General features: G+C 28.1%; 6 protein-coding genes and 1 long non-coding RNA gene across 7 annotated transcripts; 4 read left to right on the top strand and 3 right to left on the bottom strand.

The window, feature by feature from the left end:
* The first annotated feature begins 2,372 nt into the window (after positions 1-2,372).
* LOC124499468 (transmembrane protease serine 12-like) lies at positions 2,373-3,296 on the top strand. The gene has a single exon (XM_047063378.2). The coding sequence runs from the start codon at positions 2,486-2,488 to the stop codon at positions 3,164-3,166; it is 681 nt and encodes a 226-aa protein (XP_046919334.2). The 5' UTR covers positions 2,373-2,485; the 3' UTR covers positions 3,167-3,296.
* Positions 3,297-3,649: 353 nt separating this feature from the next.
* LOC124499465 (uncharacterized) lies at positions 3,650-10,162 on the bottom strand. The gene is made up of 5 exons (XM_047063374.2): positions 8,658-10,162; positions 7,476-7,601; positions 7,149-7,193; positions 4,079-4,912; positions 3,650-4,017 (listed from the first exon to the last, which is right to left on the bottom strand). The coding sequence occupies exons 1-5, from the start codon at positions 9,397-9,399 to the stop codon at positions 3,680-3,682; spliced, it is 2,085 nt and encodes a 694-aa protein (XP_046919330.2). The 5' UTR covers positions 9,400-10,162; the 3' UTR covers positions 3,650-3,679.
* Positions 10,163-11,532: 1,370 nt separating this feature from the next.
* On the bottom strand, positions 11,533-12,855 carry mRpS23 (mitochondrial ribosomal protein S23). The gene is made up of 4 exons (XM_047063375.2): positions 12,818-12,855; positions 12,198-12,252; positions 11,986-12,147; positions 11,533-11,910 (listed from the first exon to the last, which is right to left on the bottom strand). The coding sequence occupies exons 2-4, from the start codon at positions 12,239-12,241 to the stop codon at positions 11,616-11,618; spliced, it is 501 nt and encodes a 166-aa protein (XP_046919331.2). The 5' UTR covers positions 12,242-12,252; positions 12,818-12,855; the 3' UTR covers positions 11,533-11,615.
* Positions 12,198-12,983, top strand: ND-B12 (NADH dehydrogenase [ubiquinone] 1 beta subcomplex subunit 3). The gene is made up of 2 exons (XM_047063376.2): positions 12,198-12,627; positions 12,697-12,983. The coding sequence occupies exons 1-2, from the start codon at positions 12,422-12,424 to the stop codon at positions 12,899-12,901; spliced, it is 411 nt and encodes a 136-aa protein (XP_046919332.1). The 5' UTR covers positions 12,198-12,421; the 3' UTR covers positions 12,902-12,983.
* A 297-nt stretch (positions 12,984-13,280) lies between these two features.
* Positions 13,281-16,968, top strand: LOC124498775 (uncharacterized). Its single transcript, XM_047062578.2, has 2 exons — positions 13,281-13,454; positions 13,513-16,968. Exons 1-2 carry the CDS (start codon positions 13,443-13,445, stop codon positions 16,843-16,845), a joined length of 3,345 nt encoding a protein of 1,114 aa, XP_046918534.2. The 5' UTR covers positions 13,281-13,442; the 3' UTR covers positions 16,846-16,968.
* Positions 14,924-18,574, bottom strand: LOC142597348 (uncharacterized). Its single transcript, XR_012832093.1, has 2 exons — positions 18,035-18,574; positions 14,924-17,119 (listed from the first exon to the last, which is right to left on the bottom strand). It is a non-coding gene; the product is annotated as an uncharacterized LOC142597348 (long non-coding RNA).
* Positions 17,000-20,804, top strand: Tti1 (Telo2 interacting protein 1). Its single transcript, XM_047057173.2, has 3 exons — positions 17,000-17,226; positions 17,302-20,009; positions 20,079-20,804. The coding sequence occupies exons 1-3, from the start codon at positions 17,000-17,002 to the stop codon at positions 20,753-20,755; spliced, it is 3,612 nt and encodes a 1,203-aa protein (XP_046913129.2). The 3' UTR covers positions 20,756-20,804.
* Positions 20,805-20,821: the final 17 nt, after the last annotated feature.

The following is a 20,821-nucleotide window of genomic DNA, read 5'->3' on the forward strand; positions in this document are numbered from 1 at the left end:
TTCTCTTTTTTTTAATTGTATCAACAATCAACAATACAAACGACATCATGATCAACGATAAAATAAACAAACAAACAAACAACCAGTGACGAAAATCTAGCAGATAAAAGAATTTTTTTTTTTATTTTCAAATAATAACAAATGTGACAAAATTTGATTCCAATTTGTTATACACATACAATACACTTCCATCAAGAAAAATCAAATTCTGTGTTCATCATGTGAAGATGGTTGAGAAGAAATGATATATAACTTTTATCAATCAATCAATCAAACACTAAAAACTACATATAATAGGTAAAACAATGAAGAATTTAATCGGAATCAATTTACACATAATTTATAGGTAATTATCATATATAAAAAAAAGTATTGATTTATTCGATCCAATCAATCAATCGATCCATCCATATGTCCATCACATTCATATTAGATTTTCACACATATATTTATAATACTAATTTTATCAATAAGCTTTTTAGGTATATATTAGTTTTAGTATCTGGTTTTTTTTTCACTCACTGTTTTTTCTTCCATATTTGTTTTTCCATTTTTTCAATACTTGTGTTTGTGTGAGTGTGTGTGTGGATGAAACGTTTTTTTTCCTATCATTATCAATCGATCAATATAGAGACATCATCATTCTATCTGTAATGTATAACATCAACATCAACAACAACAACAACAACACTTGGAAATGATGATTGATTTTTAATCATTGTTTACACATTAAAAAACAAACAAGAAAAAAAATCAAAATCAAACGGAATTTTTTTTTACATATAAAACATAAATATAAAAAACCAAAAAAAAAAAAAAAAAAAATTTATTTTTTCAACTCGAATATCACCGAAGATGATGATGATGATGATCATTGATATTTCATTTTTGTTATTCACAAACCACCATAATATACCCATCTCTTTCTCATTCTCTCTCTATATGTGGACATAAAATATCCAATCATCATCTGTTTTCCAATAATCAAACACCTACACACACACACATAATGGTTGATGATTGAAAATTTTTTTTTTCTAATTTGTTATCTTTTTTTTGTCTAATATATAATTTAATAATTTATAAAAATCTCATCGCTTATCATATATCTCTTTAAATTCATTTTCATTTTTTTTTCTTGCTTTGCTGTGTTTCGACTGTTATAATTATTTTATTTTATTTTATTTTTTTTTTTTCATTGTCAAATGTTATACATACACAGACAAACAATTTCACCCATCACTACCACCAACACCACCACCAGTAAATACAACAAATCATCATTGAACACAGAAAAATATCTCAAAAACAAAAACAAAAAAAAAAAAAAATTTTCTTGCTCTGTGTGTGTGTCGGTGTGTGCGATTTTTTTTTCCGATTGATCATTTTGAATTTTTATCATATTACACAAAGCAAAGCATATTCTTTGAATATTATATCATTTATATTTACTTTAAATGTTATGTTATTTCGAATATTTATTCTCTCTCTCTCTCTCTCACTTTATATATAATATATATATTTTTTTTGTCTTCATTCGAATATGATGGTGATTACATAATATTCGTTTTTTTGTTTGTTTGTTTGTTTGTTGAACGTTTGCTTGTTGAATCAAATGAATCATCATCATCATCATCCTCATCATCATTTATCAGAGACAAAATGGCATCATCAGACAACATACACACATACACACACCGACACTGCTAAAGAATTTGGCATTTTTTTTTTTAATTTTTTGTCAACAATTTTTTTTCTTCTTTCAAATGAATATATATTTATCATCTGTTTTCTTTTTTTTTTTTTTTTTTTTTTTTTTGATTTTGATTTTTGATTCTAACAATTTGTAAATGTTTATTATTATATACAATGAGAAAATACAAACAAACAAAAAAAAAATTTTCCAAGTCATGTGAACCACACACAGAATTCGAATCTATTGTTTTTCTTCTTCTTCTTCAACAACAACGATAATTATTACAAGAATTAATGAAATTATATAAAAAAAAACAAAAACAAAAAAAAAATTAAATCTGTTTTTCCATTCATATATGTGTCATCATTGTTGACATATTTTTTTCTGTCAATTTTTTTTTAAATTATTTTTATTTTTAACCATTTGTATAATTCATTTTTTTCTCTTCTCTTCATTCATTCATTCGAACGTCAATTGTCATGTGTGTTTTTCTTTCGATTATTGAACTTGTTTCGTTTTTTTTCTCTCTCTCATACACTCACATTCATTGTCATCATCACCATCGTCATCGTCATCATTTTCTTCGATAAAACTTTTGATTCACTTATTTTCTGAATGAATGAATGAATGAATTGAAAAAAAAATTGTGAAAAAAAATTGATTAATAAATAAATTCCATTAAATTATAACCAAAAAAAAAGAATGAATTTCGAATTTTTTTTTTTCGTTGATTTTTGAACGTTTTCCAGTGTGGCAATCAGATCTGTCGATTGGATATGAGAATCATTCATGAATTTCCACCACCACACATTGCTGCTGTTGTTGTTGTTGTTGATGATTGCAACGTTGGCTGTACATTGTAATGAATTTCCATTCATAGTATCATTACAATATAGACATAATGATGGATGGCAACATTTTTGTGCTGGATCTGTAATCCATAAACAATGGATTCTAACCGCTGCTCATTGTATAATGGATAAATTATTATTTCTTAATCAAACAATTGCTTTAGTGAATCCCAATCGTATTGATCGTATTCAAGAACGACAATCGTATCGATTACATTCTGTTTTCATTCATCAACAATTCGATTTGAATACATTGGATAATGATATCGGTTTATTACAAACGATTAAATCAATAAGGTTGAAAAAAGATTACATAGTACATTTGCCACGATCATTATTACCATCGATACGAATCAATGATATAGCTATTGTTGCTGGTTGGGGATCGACTATTTCAAATCATCTTACACAAAATCATCATCAACAACAACAACAACAACAACAATCTAATCATTTATTAAAAGCAACATTACGATTATGGCCACACGATAATTGTAGTGAATTATATCGTACTCAATTATCATTCATTGTTCCAAATGGAACATTATGCTATTTTTCATCATCGTATCAAGATTCTTGCCAGATAATTATATCTAATTTATTTTTATTTTTTTCATAATATAAACTGCTTATATACTGTCAATTTTGCTAATCTTTTTTCTTTTCTATTATTACAAGGTGATTCTGGTGGACCATTATTTCGTCGATTAAATAATCATTATTATGAAATCATTGGAATTGTTTCGTTTGGCGCATTATCATGCGATGGTTCATTGCCCGGTGTTTATACTAATGTTTTTCAATTTCGTCATTGGATTATTTCGAATATTGAGAAAAATAAATTATGATAGAGATTGAAAGAATTTTTTTTATGTACAAAAAGTTATTAGGAAAATATACAGAAATTTTTTAAAAAAAGAATGGTTAAAGATGTAAGAAATGTGATGAAAAAAAGGTGTAAAAAAATCCTCAGGCTACTCATGAATTCTTGACGAATTTCACAAATAATTTTTTTCCTCATTTATTTGTTGTTTGATACAAAAACAAAAACTGAATAAAAAAACGTATAGACACATTATACAACAATGAAATTGTGATTAGATTTTTTTTTTGTTTGTTTGTTTGGAAAATTTTATTGCCTTGATGTTGATGTGTGATTTTGTTGTTGCTGTCGTTGTCTTTGCTGTTGATGATAATTTTGTCGGACAACAACACGAGCACAATCAACACGGCCTATTCTTATCAAAGCATTGCTTAATGTAGCCAATGATGGCGGTCCAGCAATCTCAGTTTCCGTTGATTGTTGTTGTTGTTGTTGTTGATGATGATGATCATCTGGTGATGTAGTCATCTGTGATGACCAATCTAATAATAATAAACGAATAGCTTTGAATGTATCAATCATTTTTAGGCCATTGGTGATAGTCGTTGCTTTTGATTCGAATTGAACGATATGTTTTTCATCATAGCCTATATGGTAATAGAAAATATAAATAAAATGTATCAATACAAATAGATCGATGGCTCATACCTAATTCTCTGGCCAATAAACGCCAAATTTCTGTATCTTTTCCAAGCATATTTTCTAATGCTTGCCGTATTTCAATGGTTAAATGTTCAACATCATCACTGATCAATGGAACCGATTGAATCGATCCATTTGATGTGGATGTCGTCGATGTAGGACTATTTGAACCAATTAATAATTCATTGTAGGTTTTCTGTCCATAATGATTTGTTGTTGTTAATGGTGTCGAACGATTATTATTATTATTATGAATATGGAATTTTCTTTGCGTCGATTCTTTTTGATTTAATGCCGAAAATAATGGCATGACTGAATTATGATGATGATAATGTGGTAATGGTGATTGATATGGTGATATATCAGTAGTTTGACTTGATAACCATGCTGGAATGTTATAGGAATATTGATGTTGTGGACATGTTTGAATTGAAGATGTCAAGATATTATTATTTGCATTATATGGAGGTGGTGGTGGTGGTGGCGGCGGTAAAAGTTTCGTATGATGACCATGATGTGTATGTATACTCGAAGAATCGTTAACACGTTGATGATCAACACGTAACATAAGAGAATTATTACATTTTAATTGAATCAATGCATAAATACAGAATGTAAATACAATGATGACCAACATTGAAATGTATAATGGTAAAAGATGTACACCATTCGTATGGTTTCTAATTCGATCAAAATTTGTTGCGGATGAAGATGATGATAATGATGATGATGATCCATCTATTGTATTACCATTAGAATATATGGCCAAATCATCCGTTTCAGATGGTTGTTGTCCATCATCAATGGTATTCAGATATGAATCCATTAAAGCTGATCGATCTATAAAATAAAAACAAAATACATTAGTATATATATAAACCAAAATCAAAATGAATAATCATCATAATTCCTATATAATTCCAAATCATTATCGTCAATTTTTTTTTATATTTTAAAATTATAATTTACGAGATACAAACATACGCGTGTCAACATTGATTATTTGTATACACAAAAAAAAAAACACTAAAAGTAAGGTAATAAGGTATTTTGACTAGAAGGAATTTTTTTTCTTTTCCTTTTCATTTGATTCAATCACTTCAAATCACAACCATATTATCTATTTATTAAGATGATGATGATCATCATCATAGATTATTATTATTAGATTTTTTTTTCTTCTTCTTATTCATTCACCGATTTCAGATATGAATGCCTGTTGGTTTTTTTTTTTTGCTTTTTTTCAAAGCCGATATAATATCATCAACAAACGAATGGAAAAGTTCGACAAAAGAACAGAAAAAAAATCAAACATAGCTTCTTTGAAAAGATCATTTTTTTCTTCGTTTTTTTTTTTGTTTTCTTTCTTCATTATCATCATCATCATCATTTTGATCGCCGACAATGATGATGATTATTATTAGTCTGTATAGGTATTACAGTTCGGTTCGGATCTGATGATGTGTTCAAAAGCAGTGGTGAACAGGAAACGCCTTTTTCTCACCTTTTTTTCTCGTCTCTAGACCATTCATTTTCATTCATCATTCATTCTCCTGTCTTTTTTTTTCTATAGCCTTAAAAAAAATGTTTGAAATCAAAGTGAAAAGAAAGAGAAAACCTTTGACCTTCTTCGTCAAACGATGATGAACGAATAAAATGAATGTGCCATGACCAAATGATAATGGTATTCTGTATGAAATAGCAACAACAACCACCACTGATTGGCCATGGTCAAAGATAACAACAGCAACCACCATCACCGACTTTTTTCTTAATAATAATAATAACTTATAATTTGCCAACCAAAACGCAAACTAACAATAACTTTTAACTTTGAATTTCATATTCTTTAGTAAAAAATTTTGATGATTCAAAGGTCGGTAGGTCAAAAATTGGTACCTTTTGGCTTTTTCTTTACAAAAAAAAAAAAAAAAAAATACGGCAGCATCAACAATCGAATCGCCGACTAACCGAAAGAACGATGATAATGATGATCAACCATATAGATAAAAGGCGAGGTTTGCAAAAGGTATACAAAAAAAAAAAATTTCTGTTTGCTTCGAATACTGACTAAGTGTGTGTGTGTGTATATGTGTTGTTCATATATGGTTCAATTAAATCTAAATGACAGCTTTGAGCCCGATAAACAACATTTTTCTTCAGTTGTTTTTTTTTCGCTATAGTTGTGTGTATGGTGTTTGGTTGGTTGATTGATCATTAGTGATCTCACTTTCCTATACGATTGAACTGAAACACGGACAATATGATGGAGAAAAAAAAGAAATTTTTTTCTGAATTTTGCTCGCGAATATCTTTTTTTGTTGTTGCTTTGTTTTCATTACGATACATTTCAAGAAAAAAAATCAAAAGAAATAACCGAAATATATATTATATATATGAAGCCATTTGACAAATTCAATATGAATGAATGGAAAAGAAAAATGTCTGAATGAATTTGGACAAATTTGTCTGGATGAATGTGGATGACTATTAAAGAAAAATCAATTAAATGTTTACCTTGATGTGTTTTATGCTATATAACTTGTGTGCTGTGTTCAGATCATTATATCATATATTCATAGAAAAGGTAATTAAGGTAAACCGAATGATGATAATGATGGACAACAGCAACAGGTTGTACGAATAAATTTCAAATTCAATTCATTTTTTTTCTGATATAATGAATAAGGTTCTGTGATAAATAAATCTAGATGATATGTTCAAAAGAACTTGGTCAACAGCAATAATAACAAAAGATGAAAATTCGTGACTGAAAAAATTAATCATCAATTTTGGACTGAATATAAGAGTCGAAACAAAAAAAAAAGAAAAGAAAACGATGACTTAGATGAAGGTAAGGTAGATGCTATAATAATGATAATAATGAGGATGTGAATGAATGGTTTTTCTGAGTCTGATAAAATGAACAACAACAATGAGAGAATAATAATGAAAAAAAATTCAAATCGAATATTAGCATGGTGTTGTTGTTGTTGTCCAAAGAGGACAATCAATATGATCGAGAAAAAAATATGATGGATCAAAATCAAATCAAAAATGAATGATAATTACTTACCAATACAGATTGTGTCACGGTTACCATCACATCCGGAAATCATTTCTATTTTTAAAAAATCAAAAAAAGAAAAAGGAAAAATGAGTTTTCTCTTTCCCACTGTCACTATCTTGTACTACATTAAAGTTAATTATTTTTAAGTGAATTTTTTTCTTTCTAAAAAAAATTCAATTATAGATCTTCTTCGTCGTAGTCGTCATTTGATCGACAAATATCAATTAAATTGAATTCAGGTCGATAGTCGATGATTTGATTTGATTGGCATGACGAAACAACGACAACAAAATAGATGATTGAACTGGTTTGGTATTGAACAAAACTACTAACCTTGATTAGGACCACACTTTGAGCATTTTATGCAACCAAGCGTGCCAACTGAAGCACCGGAAAAAGTTCCCGGTTGACATTGTCGACAAACAGTGTTACGAGACCACCTGCATGTACGCCACACACCTAAAATATAAATCAAAAAAAGCAGAAAGAATGGAAAAAAATATAGTGTGTGTTATTATGGTTGATCATTATGATTGTATACGAAAAAAAACTGTTCCAATTGAATTGGGTACAAAACATTTGTTTTGAAGTCAATTCAACATTTTTATGGTCAAAAACGAATGAATGAATTTATGAATGAGAAATCGGAATCATTTGAACATATCGCAAATCTTTATTTTTTTCAGTTGGTGGTGGTGGTGACAATCCTCAATGTAATAAATATCACCCTTGTATCATATCATATATCTATTATATGTTAGCAATACAATTTATCGGATATATACAAAAAAAAAGATACCGGCATACAATCATAATCATCATCATCATGATTATGATTACATGCATGAATCGAATCAAATTTTTTTGATCTTTTTTTTTCCTACACACATTTGTTATTTATTATAATTTTTTTCCAATCCTCAATGGTCAAATCAAAGAGAAGGGTGTTGATGGCAATAATATCAAAATAGATCGAATCGTCAATAAAATCAAAAAAAAGACAGAAATAAATGCTAATAAAATTTGCCGTATGTTTACAATCGTAAAAATCAAATATTTATGACAGTGTTGTTTGTGTGTGTGTGTGTGTGACTTAGTTATTCAAATACGGTTATGGCAATTTTAGAATATCAAAAATTATATGACCAGAGAATAAAGAGAGAGAGAGAGAGAGAGGGAAAGAATCATAAAAATTTCAATTCCGATGTTTGATGAACATTCTAAATAACAGACAATTGAAATGGACAAAATTTTTAATGTGAAAAAAAGTGAAAGCAAAAAAAAAATTTCACACAATAATGATTCATTGTTTATGATTCGAAATGAATTTCTGGTTCTAGCATAATAATTCTTTCTATCATTTGAATTATCATCCATCCATAGAATGGACTGTATGTAAAGATGGAACAAAAGATTGTCATTGTCTGTGGGATTCTATTTTTGGTCATACCACACACACACATATGGTTTTGTGTTTATAGATAAAAAACCAAAAAAAAAAAAAAATTTTCTTACCATAACCAGATGGACATTCTGAACATGGTTTACATGTTCCATCCAATATTGACATATACCATCCTTGTGTACAAACACATTCCATATTATTTGTACGATTACATTGTCGTAATATGATTGCACCTGATGGACATTTAGATAAACATTCATGACAATGACCGGTACGTTGATTCCAATATGTTTTTCCATCAATACAATCATTTACAGTAATATTATTAGATGATTGATTTTGATTAATTATTGTTGATAATGATAAATTTTTTAGAATCACATGACTAATAAAAATTTTGGAACGATTAGAATTCGAATGTTGTTGCTGTTGCTGTTGTTGTTGTTGATGATGATGATGTTGATGTTGGCCATTGATTTTGGCTATAATATTCAGATCACTAATATTCAATGATTGATTTTGTTGAAGATGATTATTACTATTATTATTATTAACCAAATGAATTAGCCATTTTGGTAGAATCCTTTGTGGATTATCTTTTGTTGTCTTTGTCGTTGTTGTTGTTGTTGTTGTTGAATATATTATTAACGGATTTATCGTTGTAATCACTTCATTATTATCACCGAAAACATTTTGTTGTTGTTGTTGTTGTTGAGAATCAGCTGATATAAATGTTCGATATGAATCGAAAAATGTTAAAAATATTAGAAAAATATTCGAAATACAATGTTTATGATGCATTTTTTTTCTTTTCTTTTTTTTTGTTTCTGGTTTTTTACATGAATGAAACATGAAAATTCACATAAAAATTTGATAATAATGATGACAACAAATTAAATTTTTTTTTTATTTTTTAAGAACAAGAAAAAAAATTTTGACAAATTGTCAATTATCAAGATGAACAAGAGATCACATGTTTTTTTTTTACTGCCAAAGTTTAACGAAATGACTAACGAACAAGAACATGGGTGAAGTGAATAGTTTGAACATTCGAATGAGAATGATCTAAGATCATTCAAAAACAACATGCATGCAACAGTCAACAAGATGGTCAATCAGATCGGTGTGTGTGTTGAACGATATGTGAAGAACCTCGAATCTCGTGTGATGATGATAATGATGATAATATTCACTTTTTTTCCACTAACAAAACAACATGTTATTTCATTGTATGGTGAGGTGTTTTTTTTTGTCTGTTTTCAACTTGTTGAATGTTGGCAAACCACCTTTTTTAATACCATCTTTAGTTTATAATACACATATACAACAATGGCAAAAGGATCGTTGTTTTTTTTTCATTTTTAGTAGATCTTTTTTTTTTTGTATGAAGAATTTTACCACCACACCGAGAACTTTGGTTTATTTTTCTGCATTTTACGCGGCATGGTGTGTGTGTGTGTGTTTGTATTGATCGATAATACCTCCAAGTACACCACACTCTTTCGTCTGATGATGACCAGTTCTTCTTCTTTTTTGTTGTTGTTGTTGGAAAAGAGAAAAAAAAGCTTTGGTGGTGGTGATTTGGTTGTAAAATGTTGTTTGTTGATTGGTTGGTTGGCTCGGTGTATATACCCGAATATAAAGAGAGAAAGAGAGAGTTTGATTTTTTAGTGAAGAAGAAATTTGCCGACACACACAAATACATTTACAGACAAACACGATCAATGAACAACAACAACAACAAAAGTTGTATACAATTCGCCGACGAAATATCCCGAGAAATAATAATAATAATAAATGCCGACACAAGAAGAAGAAAAATTTGGAAAGAGAAAAAAAAACCTAGCTACGATTTTTGCATACATACACACACACACACACCAATCGAAATGACGACAACCAGAAAAAAATGCTATCTATCTATCTATCGTTGTACGAATATATTCTTTTCCTCCCCACCCCCCACAAACACACAAAAAAATAATACTTTATGGTACCACATTTACAAACACGAATATTATTATAAACGAATTATGTAGCCAAAGAAGAAGAAGACGAAGAAGAAGATAAAAACAACGAATGAATTTATACGGTCGATCCTTGTTTGTATTTATGTAAAATGTACATTTGATAATCGTCGGCATCGTTCAGAGGTCATTAAGAATGTAATACATACATACACACATGCATACAAACAAACAAACAAACAAACAACCGATAGGACAATAGCCTATAGAATCAAAATCAAAGTTCGAGCTTGGTATAATCAGAACAACCGACGACAAGACACACGAATAAATAACAACGAAAATTTGATGATGATGATGATGACCATGAAATATGTTTGTTGGACAAACATAAATATTTTTTTATTTTTACCCGAATCATATTGATGAAACGAAAAAAAAACAAAGACGACGACGACGACAAAAAAAAATTTTTTTTTTATTTCATTTCCAAATTCTTATGAAAATATACGATAATGGAAAATTAAAAGACAAAAAATAGAAATCTATCACAAATGAAAAAAAAATGGTTCGATGATCATCATCATAATAATGATGATGATGATAAAAGCAAACAAAACAAAAAAAAAACCAAACCGTCATGTCATCATATACACTTGAAATTTTTTTTTTATTTTTTATTTTATGAGACTGGATATATCCAACGAAAGTGAAACGAAAAATGTATAGTGATCAAAGTTTGCCGCAAACCAAAAAAAAAAAAAAAAAACAGAAAACAGAAACAGAAAACAAAACAAACCAAATCATAGAATAAACAGGAAAAAATATTGAATAAATGATGATAATCATTATTGTGATAGATTTGATAAAAGAATATGCCGATGAAATCATCATCATTTCATTTTAACCAGTCAAGTTTTTTTTTACTTTTCTTTTTTTTTGGTGATGATTGGTTGTCTATTTTTCGTTAAACCACATCATCATCATCATCACACATAGATCAAAAGAACCGCTAGAATTTACATATGGATACACAGGTCTTTTTTTTATTTTTATCATTTTTCAATACAAAAAAAAATCTAGTTTTACTTTTAAATTATTCTATGATGATGATGATGACGACGATTTGGATGTGGATATGAATGTACGTTTCATATCGGAATCTTTACGACGTCTCAATTGTACACCACAATCATCAATAAGAGCTTTTTCCGTTTCATCAAACAATTTCGGGCTATTTAGATCAATTTCATCCAAACCTTTGGATTGTGCCAATTGTAAATATTTAGCGATAAACATTTCACAAACACCCATTTTTGATGCTTTCAAATCGGATGGTTTATCGGATATAAAATCATGGATCATTACTGAATCACCGTATGTTCGAAAGAATCGACTAAAATAGTCATTAAACAAAGAAATTCAGTTTATTTTATTTTTTTTTAATTTCAAAAAGATTATAAAAACTTACGATCGTAGAATATCTTCAGGATAGAAAATCGGCTTAATTTCGATTTCGGGTTCTGGTCGAATGGCTAGCGGTTCAACAGTTGGAGGAAAATGTTGATAAACATCATACCAGATTGGACGATTTTCTTTTAAAACAGCACCGGATTTAATCAAACCTGTATATCTATCAAAATCAATTGATTGAGCATTTGAATTGAAATAATTTTTGCATACCTTTTGAATATTGTGGAAAGTTTTTCAACTCTACTTCCAGCCATTTTTAAAAATCAAATAAACGATTTTCTAAGAATTTTTTAAAATTTTTTCGTCGTTTGAATCACATGTGTTTTATTTTTATATCGTCGTCTATGAACAGAGCTGAAAATCGAAACAAAAACAGAGGACAAGCAGGTTGATTTTTTTTTCTGACCATTTTGTGATTTTTTTTCTATCAGATTATGGGACGTGATCTAATTAGTCGAATTTTCGGTGGTCCCGTTAGTGATACTGGTCCATCGGCTGCACGAAAACCAACACCTGGATTCAATCTACCGCCTGGTGCTTACATACCTGATTATAAAATCTACAAGGTTGAAGATGCACCCGAATTACATACGATTCAACGTCGTTTAGCTGCTCGTGGATTGAAATCCAATTGGTTAAGGTAAATTAAATATTATTCGATGATAAGTTATCGATTTGCTAATCCTTTTATTTGATAAAATTCTTAAAGAAACGAAGTATGGCGTTATAGCCGCAAAGAATGGGGTACGGAAGCCTGGCGTTTGGCAAGTTTGTTTACCTATGGTTGGAAATATGCCATACCATTATTGATTGTTACAGCAATCTATGAAAATTTTTATAATAAAGATAGCCATCATGGTGGTGGTGGACATCACGATGATCATCATGGCCATTCAAGTAGTAGTCATCATTAGTCGATATTTAAAAAAAAATTGTATTTGAAATTCTTTGCTAATTAACAATTCATAAAAATTTAATAAAATTGATGATTGATCAGTCGATTGTACAAATTTTTTTTTCATCTATGCAATGAACATGGAAAAATGATATTTTGGTCCTAGAATATTTAACGATTCGATGATACATATTTGCAAGTTGGACAAACGATCCTCAATCCCACCTTTGTGTAGTGACCATTCAAATTTTGATTTAAATTTTACATAATAATTTTCATTTTTCTTAATAAATAAATTTTGTCATTATTTATTTTTGATATTCTAAATTTTTGTTGTGTGTGAATTTTAAATTAGCAATTTTATTGATAAAATCAGCTGACTGATGATTATAATAAATGGAAAAGTTTCTCTGGGAAAAAAAATTGAACAAAAAATTTAAAATATTTCCAGAAATTCATGATTAGTAACGGGCATTTAGAATTTTATAAAAAACAGCACTAATCGAATTTCCGAGCAACTAATTGCATAGGTTTTTGGTGTTGTAATTTTTTCCACAAAAATGTGTTCAAATGTAGGTTATTTTTTTCCATTTTTCTTTAATTTTTTACTAATTATATTTTGTTTTACAGAAAAATCCTTTAATCAAAATTGATGATGAAATGTGTAATAATAGCAATGATGATATTGATGATCCAGTTTTTCGTACAACAAATCTAGTTTTTTGGCCTTTATTACGAAGAATATCCAAAGAATTTCTACAAAATGTTAAACAATTTCAGATATTTCATAATGGCCAATCGGCTATTTTTCTTCATCAAGATGGTATTTTTGTTTACGGTGATAATTTTAACGGTTGGTTTGGCTTATCCAATCATGTTGATCGTGTCATTGAACATCCATTGCCAATCGATCAAATTTTTAAGAATGAAATCAAAACAATACAGATTGGTAGCAATTTTATCATATTGTTAACAAATTCTGGTTATATTTATGGCTGTGGAAGTAATTCACATGGACAGATTGGATTGAAAAACGTTGATATGATGAAACAATTTACATTGATACGTGAACGTATTAAATTCGTCAAAATTGCTTGTGGTTCTCTTCATGTGCTAGCATTAGACATCTTTGGAAACGTCTGGTCCTGGGGTGATAATGAATTCAATCAATGTTCAAGTATGCGATTCAAGTTTCTCATACCTACAAAATTACTATGGCCAAAATTTCAAAATATTCAAACAATTGATATTGCTTGTGGTTACACAAGTTCAATAATATTGAATAGTGATGGAAATGTCTATGTATTGGGTCGAATGGCATCGATTTATTTTATGCGACCAACTCGAATGGAAATCAAATTAAAACCAAATAATTTCATTAAAAAAATTTATGGATGTCGTGATATTTGTGCTCTACAAACAAATCATGGTGAAATTCTTCATTGTTTTAAACGAAATGAATATCTTGAATTTCAAAAAATCGATACAAATATTCAAGCTATTAGCACACATTGGAACAACAATCAAATCATTCTTTATTCAAAATCTGAAAAGAGATGCTATGTTTGGAATTATGATAATCCTGAATCATTTGCAACGAATTCTGATTCAATACCAGATATCACTAATCTCTATGTTCATCCAAACACACCTGGATTAATTAAATTACCATTGGATCTTTCACCTAATACCGATTTCAATGATCCAACCTGTTCAGATCTTGAATTATTAATCACTGACTTTGAATATGGAGAATTACCAAGAACATTATATGTTCAACGAGCTATTATCATGAAACATTGGGAAAATCTGCTGAATTATTCTGTTCAATCACCAACAAACACTGATAGAATAATGATTGACTCTTTTCCTTATTCGTTTCTGTTTCAATATATTTATTTCATTTATAATGGTAATTATCAAACACTTTGGCGAAGCAATCTGGATGATAAAGAATATTTTGAGCAAAAAATGTTATTACAAGATTTACTTGCTCATTACAGTTTAAATGATTCTTTACATGAAACATTGCAAAATATTATACTTGAACGTTTGAATGAGGAAAACTATATTCAAGTAGTATCCCTACAAGCTAAATATCAATCTACTCTATTGTGTCGGCAAAGTGTTTTTCTTTTTCATTATTATGTTTACATGAATATTCAAAATTGTGGAAAATTTTTCGAAGATTCATTACGATATAATCAACCACAATTTATAGAACGAATTTTTCGTCTTTTATATAATTTTATAAATATCAACTATCGTTATTTGGAAGAAAAATTGAATCCCTATTTGTGTAAATATTACAAGCAAGAATTATTCGATGGTAATGATGAACTTTATTATTTGGCCATACGATATGATCCAGAAAAACGTGATTGTATACGTTTTATGAATGACAATGTGGTTACGATATCATTGTTACAGATTTATAAATCTTGTTTCATGTATCGAAGATATGATTTAATACCAGAAGTCTTGAAACGTATAAAATTCTGTATGCGTAAACATTTGGCCAATGTTTTCTATTTCTATCTATTTTCACTTGATTATAAATCATATGGTGGTTTATTCGATGATCATAACCATCGTTATCTTCATCAGCTTGTTGTAGCATTTATTAAAAATCCAGAAAATTTCGAAATAACTCGTAAAGATATTCTTGAACATGTTTTGGCCGAATCGAATTCGAATGCAAACTTGACATATTTTATCAAGGCTAAATTGTTTCAATTAAATGATGATTTTCGTTGGCTAGAATCTGTCACCAATTTTTCCGGACAAGAAACATTAATGATACCGGCCATTTATTGTCAATTTTATTCACTTGCCAAAAATAAACGAGATGAAAAAATATTGAAAACAATCAAACAACATTTATCCAGTGATCTTTTCGTTAATTTCAACACTTTACCATTAATATTTTTATTGGCATTATTCTATGAAGATGAACAACTTAAATTGGTTATAAATGAACGATTGTCAACTGATCTTGATTCTGAAAACATTTTAATCGTTTATAAAATTGTTCATACATACATCGATGATGATGAATTTTCCAAATATCTTTATTCATTATTTATCAAACATATCAATATGTTCAATTGCATACAATTATATGAACTTATTCAACAATACAAAGATTCATTGGCCTTAACGATATTACGTCCGAATTTAATCAAAAATTTTGATTCAATCAATTTGAGTAAATTTGCAAAACTTGCTATGAATTTTCATGATCAAATTCTATTGTCTCATATACAGAAATTTATTCTTACTAATTGTAATAAGAAAAATGGAACTGATTTCTATAAATTGATAATGCGAAATTCAACATCATTTTCAAATGATTTTATTCAATCATTTCGAAATGTTATCAGCAAGAATTTATCATCAGAGAACATTATTGATTTCATTATAGCAGCATCGAATCATTTAGATACAGAAATGGTTGAAAAATTATGGAAATTAGCTCATGATTATATATCGGCAACGAATTGTTTACGATTCTATGAAATGATGATTCAAAAAGATTTTTTTGATCAATGTCTTCAATTGAAAATAAGTATGATGCTAGCCAAAACTGTTAATGTTGAAAATTTCGAACGAATCTATGTTCTTGCCATCAAAGCAAATGATGAATCATTGATCAATCAACTCAATTCTTCTATAGTGAAAAAAATAATGAACAAAGAAAATTGTATTCAATTGTATCGATTTGCAATGAAAAATTCTGATCATAAATTGGCAAAAAATATTGGCATGCAATTAAAAAGTTATCTAACGGTGAAAAATTGTCTTCGAATCTATATAATTTCATATGAAAATGATGATTCATTTGTTCGTAAACTATGTGCTCGATTTTTGGCTTCGAATCCAAATGGACGAACATCATTATCGATAATGGATAAACAAGTCAGCTTTCAATTAAAAATGGATTTGGAAAACTTTAATTTCTAGTCTACAATTGTTATTCAATAGATGTCAGTACTATCTCATTGTTTATTTTTTTAATGTTATAACACGTGAAAACAGAATCGAATGTTTTTTTTGTTGAAATAAAAAAAAAATTTATAAAATTAATTTTGATTGTGATTTTATTTATTCGAAGAAAATGGCAGAATTTCCAGATCATGTGCAAACAAAATTATTGGCCATCAAATGTGAATCTTGTTTATTTGCACCGGATCCGAATAAACTTGATGATATCAATAGATTCCTTCAGAATCCTAATCTTACCATAAATTTTTTCCAATCAAATTGTGATCGTTTAATATTTATAATTCAAACGATTATGGCTGATATGCCTAGATTGATTTCAAATCCAGAATCTAAATTTAGGTATATTTTTAATATTTTTTTTTTTGAATTTACATTTTGACATTAATACAAAGAAAATACATAAATTAATTTCAGTGCTGATCAACTATTCCGAAAATGTCTGGAAATTTATCGAATTTTATTCAAAAAAATCATCATTAATAATCCAAAAGTTTTTGATGCCACTTTCAAAATGTTTTCATTGTTAATCGATAAACAAGCTAATCAGAAAAATAACGATCTTGGCAATAATATAATCGTTCTAAGTGATAATTCCACTGAATTATTGATTGAATGTACAATCAATTTATTAGTGGCATGTGATCAATCAATGTTCATGGATTTTCTATTTGATCAAATTGAAACAAAAAAATTTGAAATGATATATGGAATGCTTTCAAATTGTCTATTGCAAATTATTGTCAAACATCATTATCAACCATTGAAAAAATTGTCATTAGAATTAATGTCAACAATGTATTTGAAAATTATTGGCCAGCGATTGTCTGAGTTCAATTATGATCTGCCAAATTTTAACGTGGCCAATGACAGATTCTTAAGATTTTCGAAATTTCTTTCATCAATTTCACCCGGATTATTGTCTAGACTTTGGAAACTGTTGCAGCTTTGTTCAAATGGCGATTACCATAAGCTACATTCTGATGTTATTATCGTTTCGTTGAAATTATTGAATATTGTTCTTCTGATGGTTTTTGAAAATTCTGGAAAATGTTCTGAAGATTTATTTAATGATGAGAAATATTCCAGAAATTTATCAACAATGATTTCCGATATCATTGAAACACTAATCGAACATACGGATTCAAACATACGATTTAATTTATTAAAATTCACCGAAAGTTTGATGTTTAACTGTAATGAAAAATTTATACTGAATCAAATTCTTACCTTATTCAAAGTTCCTTTAAATTATATTGGAGCAAATTCCATCAATGGATTTGAAAACGAACATGACGAGATGAATGAATTATGTAAACATTTTCAAGAAAATTTTCAAACAAAAATCTTGGAAAAATCAATTCGATTTGACGTGACCAACATTTTGCATAAAGAATTATTTGATCATCTCACCCGAATGCCATACTCATTTCGAAACATTGATATTCATCATCATCATCCTAATAAAATTATAACGAAAACAAATTTAAAATCATCATTTCAAATTCTTGTTGGTTTTTTACATACATTGAATCAATATGGAATCAATGATTTTTTGAAATTAGAACAACATAATCATCATTTATTTCGTACATTTATAAATCTGGGAGAATTTGATTTTAAACGTTCGAAATTTTTACCTCAAGAATTCGTTGATAATGATGCTGATTTCAGTAATAATGATATGAATCGTCATTATCTGATTGAAAAAGTATTCGCTGCATTTCATTTTGATAAATATCTGAAATATCTGAATGAAAAAGAATTATTTCAATGTTATAAACATTTCATAAGTTATTTATGTGAATTTTCAAATTTTCAAACATTTCAAATCATCACCGATCATTTATCCTATCTTTTGGAATATTCTGATTTCGATCCAACTGTCATTATGATTACGAATATTTTTATGATAAATGTATCAAATTTAGACTATAAAGATCAGTTGGATTATTATCTTCAAGAATTTCTTAATAATTATTCAAAAAATCTACATGTGATTGATATTTACGTTGAAGATGATTTAATGATTCAATCAAAACAAATGGATAAATATCTTACAATCGATAGTATTGCACAAATTTGTTCATCAAAAACTAATGCATCGACGAAATCCGACGAATCAATCGATTTGATCAAATTACATCAAAGAAAATTATTTCAACATTGTCTAATAATGCAAGGAACAACATTATTATATACTTTATTTAAACCGGAAAAAATTCGTTCAAAATTTTTCAAATCATTTTTTCTTGATCTTTTACAATCAATTGGTTATCCACGAAGCGATCTTGTTTCTCGTGTAGCTAAATATTGTATGATTTTAATGGGTCATCATCTAAATCCCGAACTAATGAACAATGTTAATGACTTAAAATTCTTATCAAATCAAATGATTATGAATAATTTGGACTATATTTTCAGTTCATTTAGTATCGGTCTGGATTATAGTGTTGTACAGCAAAGAAAATCTGAAATTTCACATGTTTATAAATATGATTCGTATTCAATCAAAACTATTCAAAATTCTTTACTTGCTGTCATTGAATTGATCACTGAATATTATTATCAATCATCATCATCGATTTCATCATTACAAATAGAATATCTTCATCGATTGATTGATCAAATTTTGAATCTAATAAAATATTATTCCATACGTTTAATTGATATTAATTCCGAAGAATTGAATAATTTGATTGAAATTCTATATGCATATGTGAAGCTCATAAAACTGTTATATGATGATGATGGTGATGATGTTCAAGATGAATACACAATCGAGAATAATGCTGACTTTGAAACTGATAAAATGAATACTTTGATTAAAGATGTTGAAAATTTTGCACAGACATTTTCCATCATACAAAAAGATCTGAATTCAACTCCGAAAACACCGGTGGATTTAAATAGTTTTCAAAATTGTTCTACCATCAATGAAAATGATGATAATGATGAAATGAATGATGATAATTTGAAAATTCTTCAATCTCCAATCATTAAATCTCGTGTGGCCAATATTTTTCATCTATGTCCAATGTTGCTTGGTGATCCAAACATTGCTATTCGTTTGAATGTATTAAAATTATCCTATATTTCAATGAAATTATTACGATCTTATGAAGGCAAGTATTAGGTTCATAAACCTTTGATCTTTGATTCTTATTTTTAAACATTTTTTTTCATTATTTTAGATATACTTCTTCCATATGTTCATCGATTTTGGGATTCATTGGTTCAACTTTTGTCATTGAAATTGGAACATCCTGTTGTGGTAAAAAATGCTTTCGATTGTTTAATGTTGGCCAATAAATTATGTGGTGATTTTTTACTTCGTCGTATGGGCAAAAAAATCATACCTTCATTGATAAATTTTCTACAAATTCGTTTCGATTCACGTATCAATTATTATCGTAAACATGGCCATAATGAAACATTGAAAACAATGGATTATTATATTGAATTAGAATTACTTAGATCATTAGGACGATTAGCTGTAAATGTTAAACTACGATCACAAGATATTTGGAAAATGTTACCAATTTTCATACTTTATACATGTTCCAACGGAATAATAATGGATTTACGACAAAATTCATTACAATCATTAATCATCATATCGGATCGTGCAGATTATTATTCAGTACGATATTTTGTACATATTTTTTTGGAAATATTTTATGAAAATCCTGGACTATCAATTCTACGTCCAAATCAATTGTCTAATCAATGTCTAATCAAATTTCAATGTATTTGCCATAGAAATCGTGAACATTACAAAAATATTACAAGAAAATATTCAGATTTATTATTACCATTAGATCATAAATATAATCTATTAAATCAATTGATAATACATTTGAATAATTAATAATAAAAAAAAAATGTTCACATTTTTTTGTACATATAAATCACATAAATCAAATGAAAAAATATG

The sequence above is a fragment of the Dermatophagoides farinae genome, chromosome 2 (genome assembly GCF_024713945.1).
Source record: "Dermatophagoides farinae isolate YC_2012a chromosome 2, ASM2471394v1, whole genome shotgun sequence".
Taxonomy (NCBI): Eukaryota; Metazoa; Arthropoda; class Arachnida; order Sarcoptiformes; family Pyroglyphidae; genus Dermatophagoides; species Dermatophagoides farinae.

Excerpts from the sequence above, each read along its gene's own strand:
- LOC124499468 (XM_047063378.2), top strand. The coding sequence starts at position 2,486 with ATGAATTTCCACCACCACACATTGCTGCTGTTGTTGTTGTTGTTGATG.
- LOC124499465 (XM_047063374.2), bottom strand. The coding sequence starts at position 9,399 with ATGTTTCATTCATGTAAAAAACCAGAAACAAAAAAAAAGAAAAGAAAA. Across the intron at positions 7,602-8,657 it reads AGAATGTCCATCTGGTTATG|GTGTGTGGCGTACATGCAGG; the intron begins GTAAGAAAATTT and ends TTTATATTTTAG. Across the intron at positions 4,913-7,148 it reads CCGTGACACAATCTGTATTG|ATCGATCAGCTTTAATGGAT; the intron begins GTAAGTAATTAT and ends TTTATTTTATAG.
- mRpS23 (XM_047063375.2), bottom strand. The coding sequence starts at position 12,241 with ATGGCTGGAAGTAGAGTTGAAAAACTTTCCACAATATTCAAAAG. Across the intron at positions 12,148-12,197 it reads CTTTCCACAATATTCAAAAG|ATATACAGGTTTGATTAAAT; the intron begins GTATGCAAAAAT and ends TGATTTTGATAG. Across the intron at positions 11,911-11,985 it reads CCTGAAGATATTCTACGATC|TCGATTCTTTCGAACATACG; the intron begins GTAAGTTTTTAT and ends TGACTATTTTAG.
- ND-B12 (XM_047063376.2), top strand. The coding sequence starts at position 12,422 with ATGGGACGTGATCTAATTAGTCGAATTTTCGGTGGTCCCGTTAGTGAT. Across the intron at positions 12,628-12,696 it reads TTGAAATCCAATTGGTTAAG|AAACGAAGTATGGCGTTATA; the intron begins GTAAATTAAATA and ends AAATTCTTAAAG.
- Tti1 (XM_047057173.2), top strand. The coding sequence starts at position 17,000 with ATGGCAGAATTTCCAGATCATGTGCAAACAAAATTATTGGCCATCAAA. Across the intron at positions 17,227-17,301 it reads AATCCAGAATCTAAATTTAG|TGCTGATCAACTATTCCGAA; the intron begins GTATATTTTTAA and ends AATTAATTTCAG. Across the intron at positions 20,010-20,078 it reads ATTATTACGATCTTATGAAG|ATATACTTCTTCCATATGTT; the intron begins GCAAGTATTAGG and ends TCATTATTTTAG.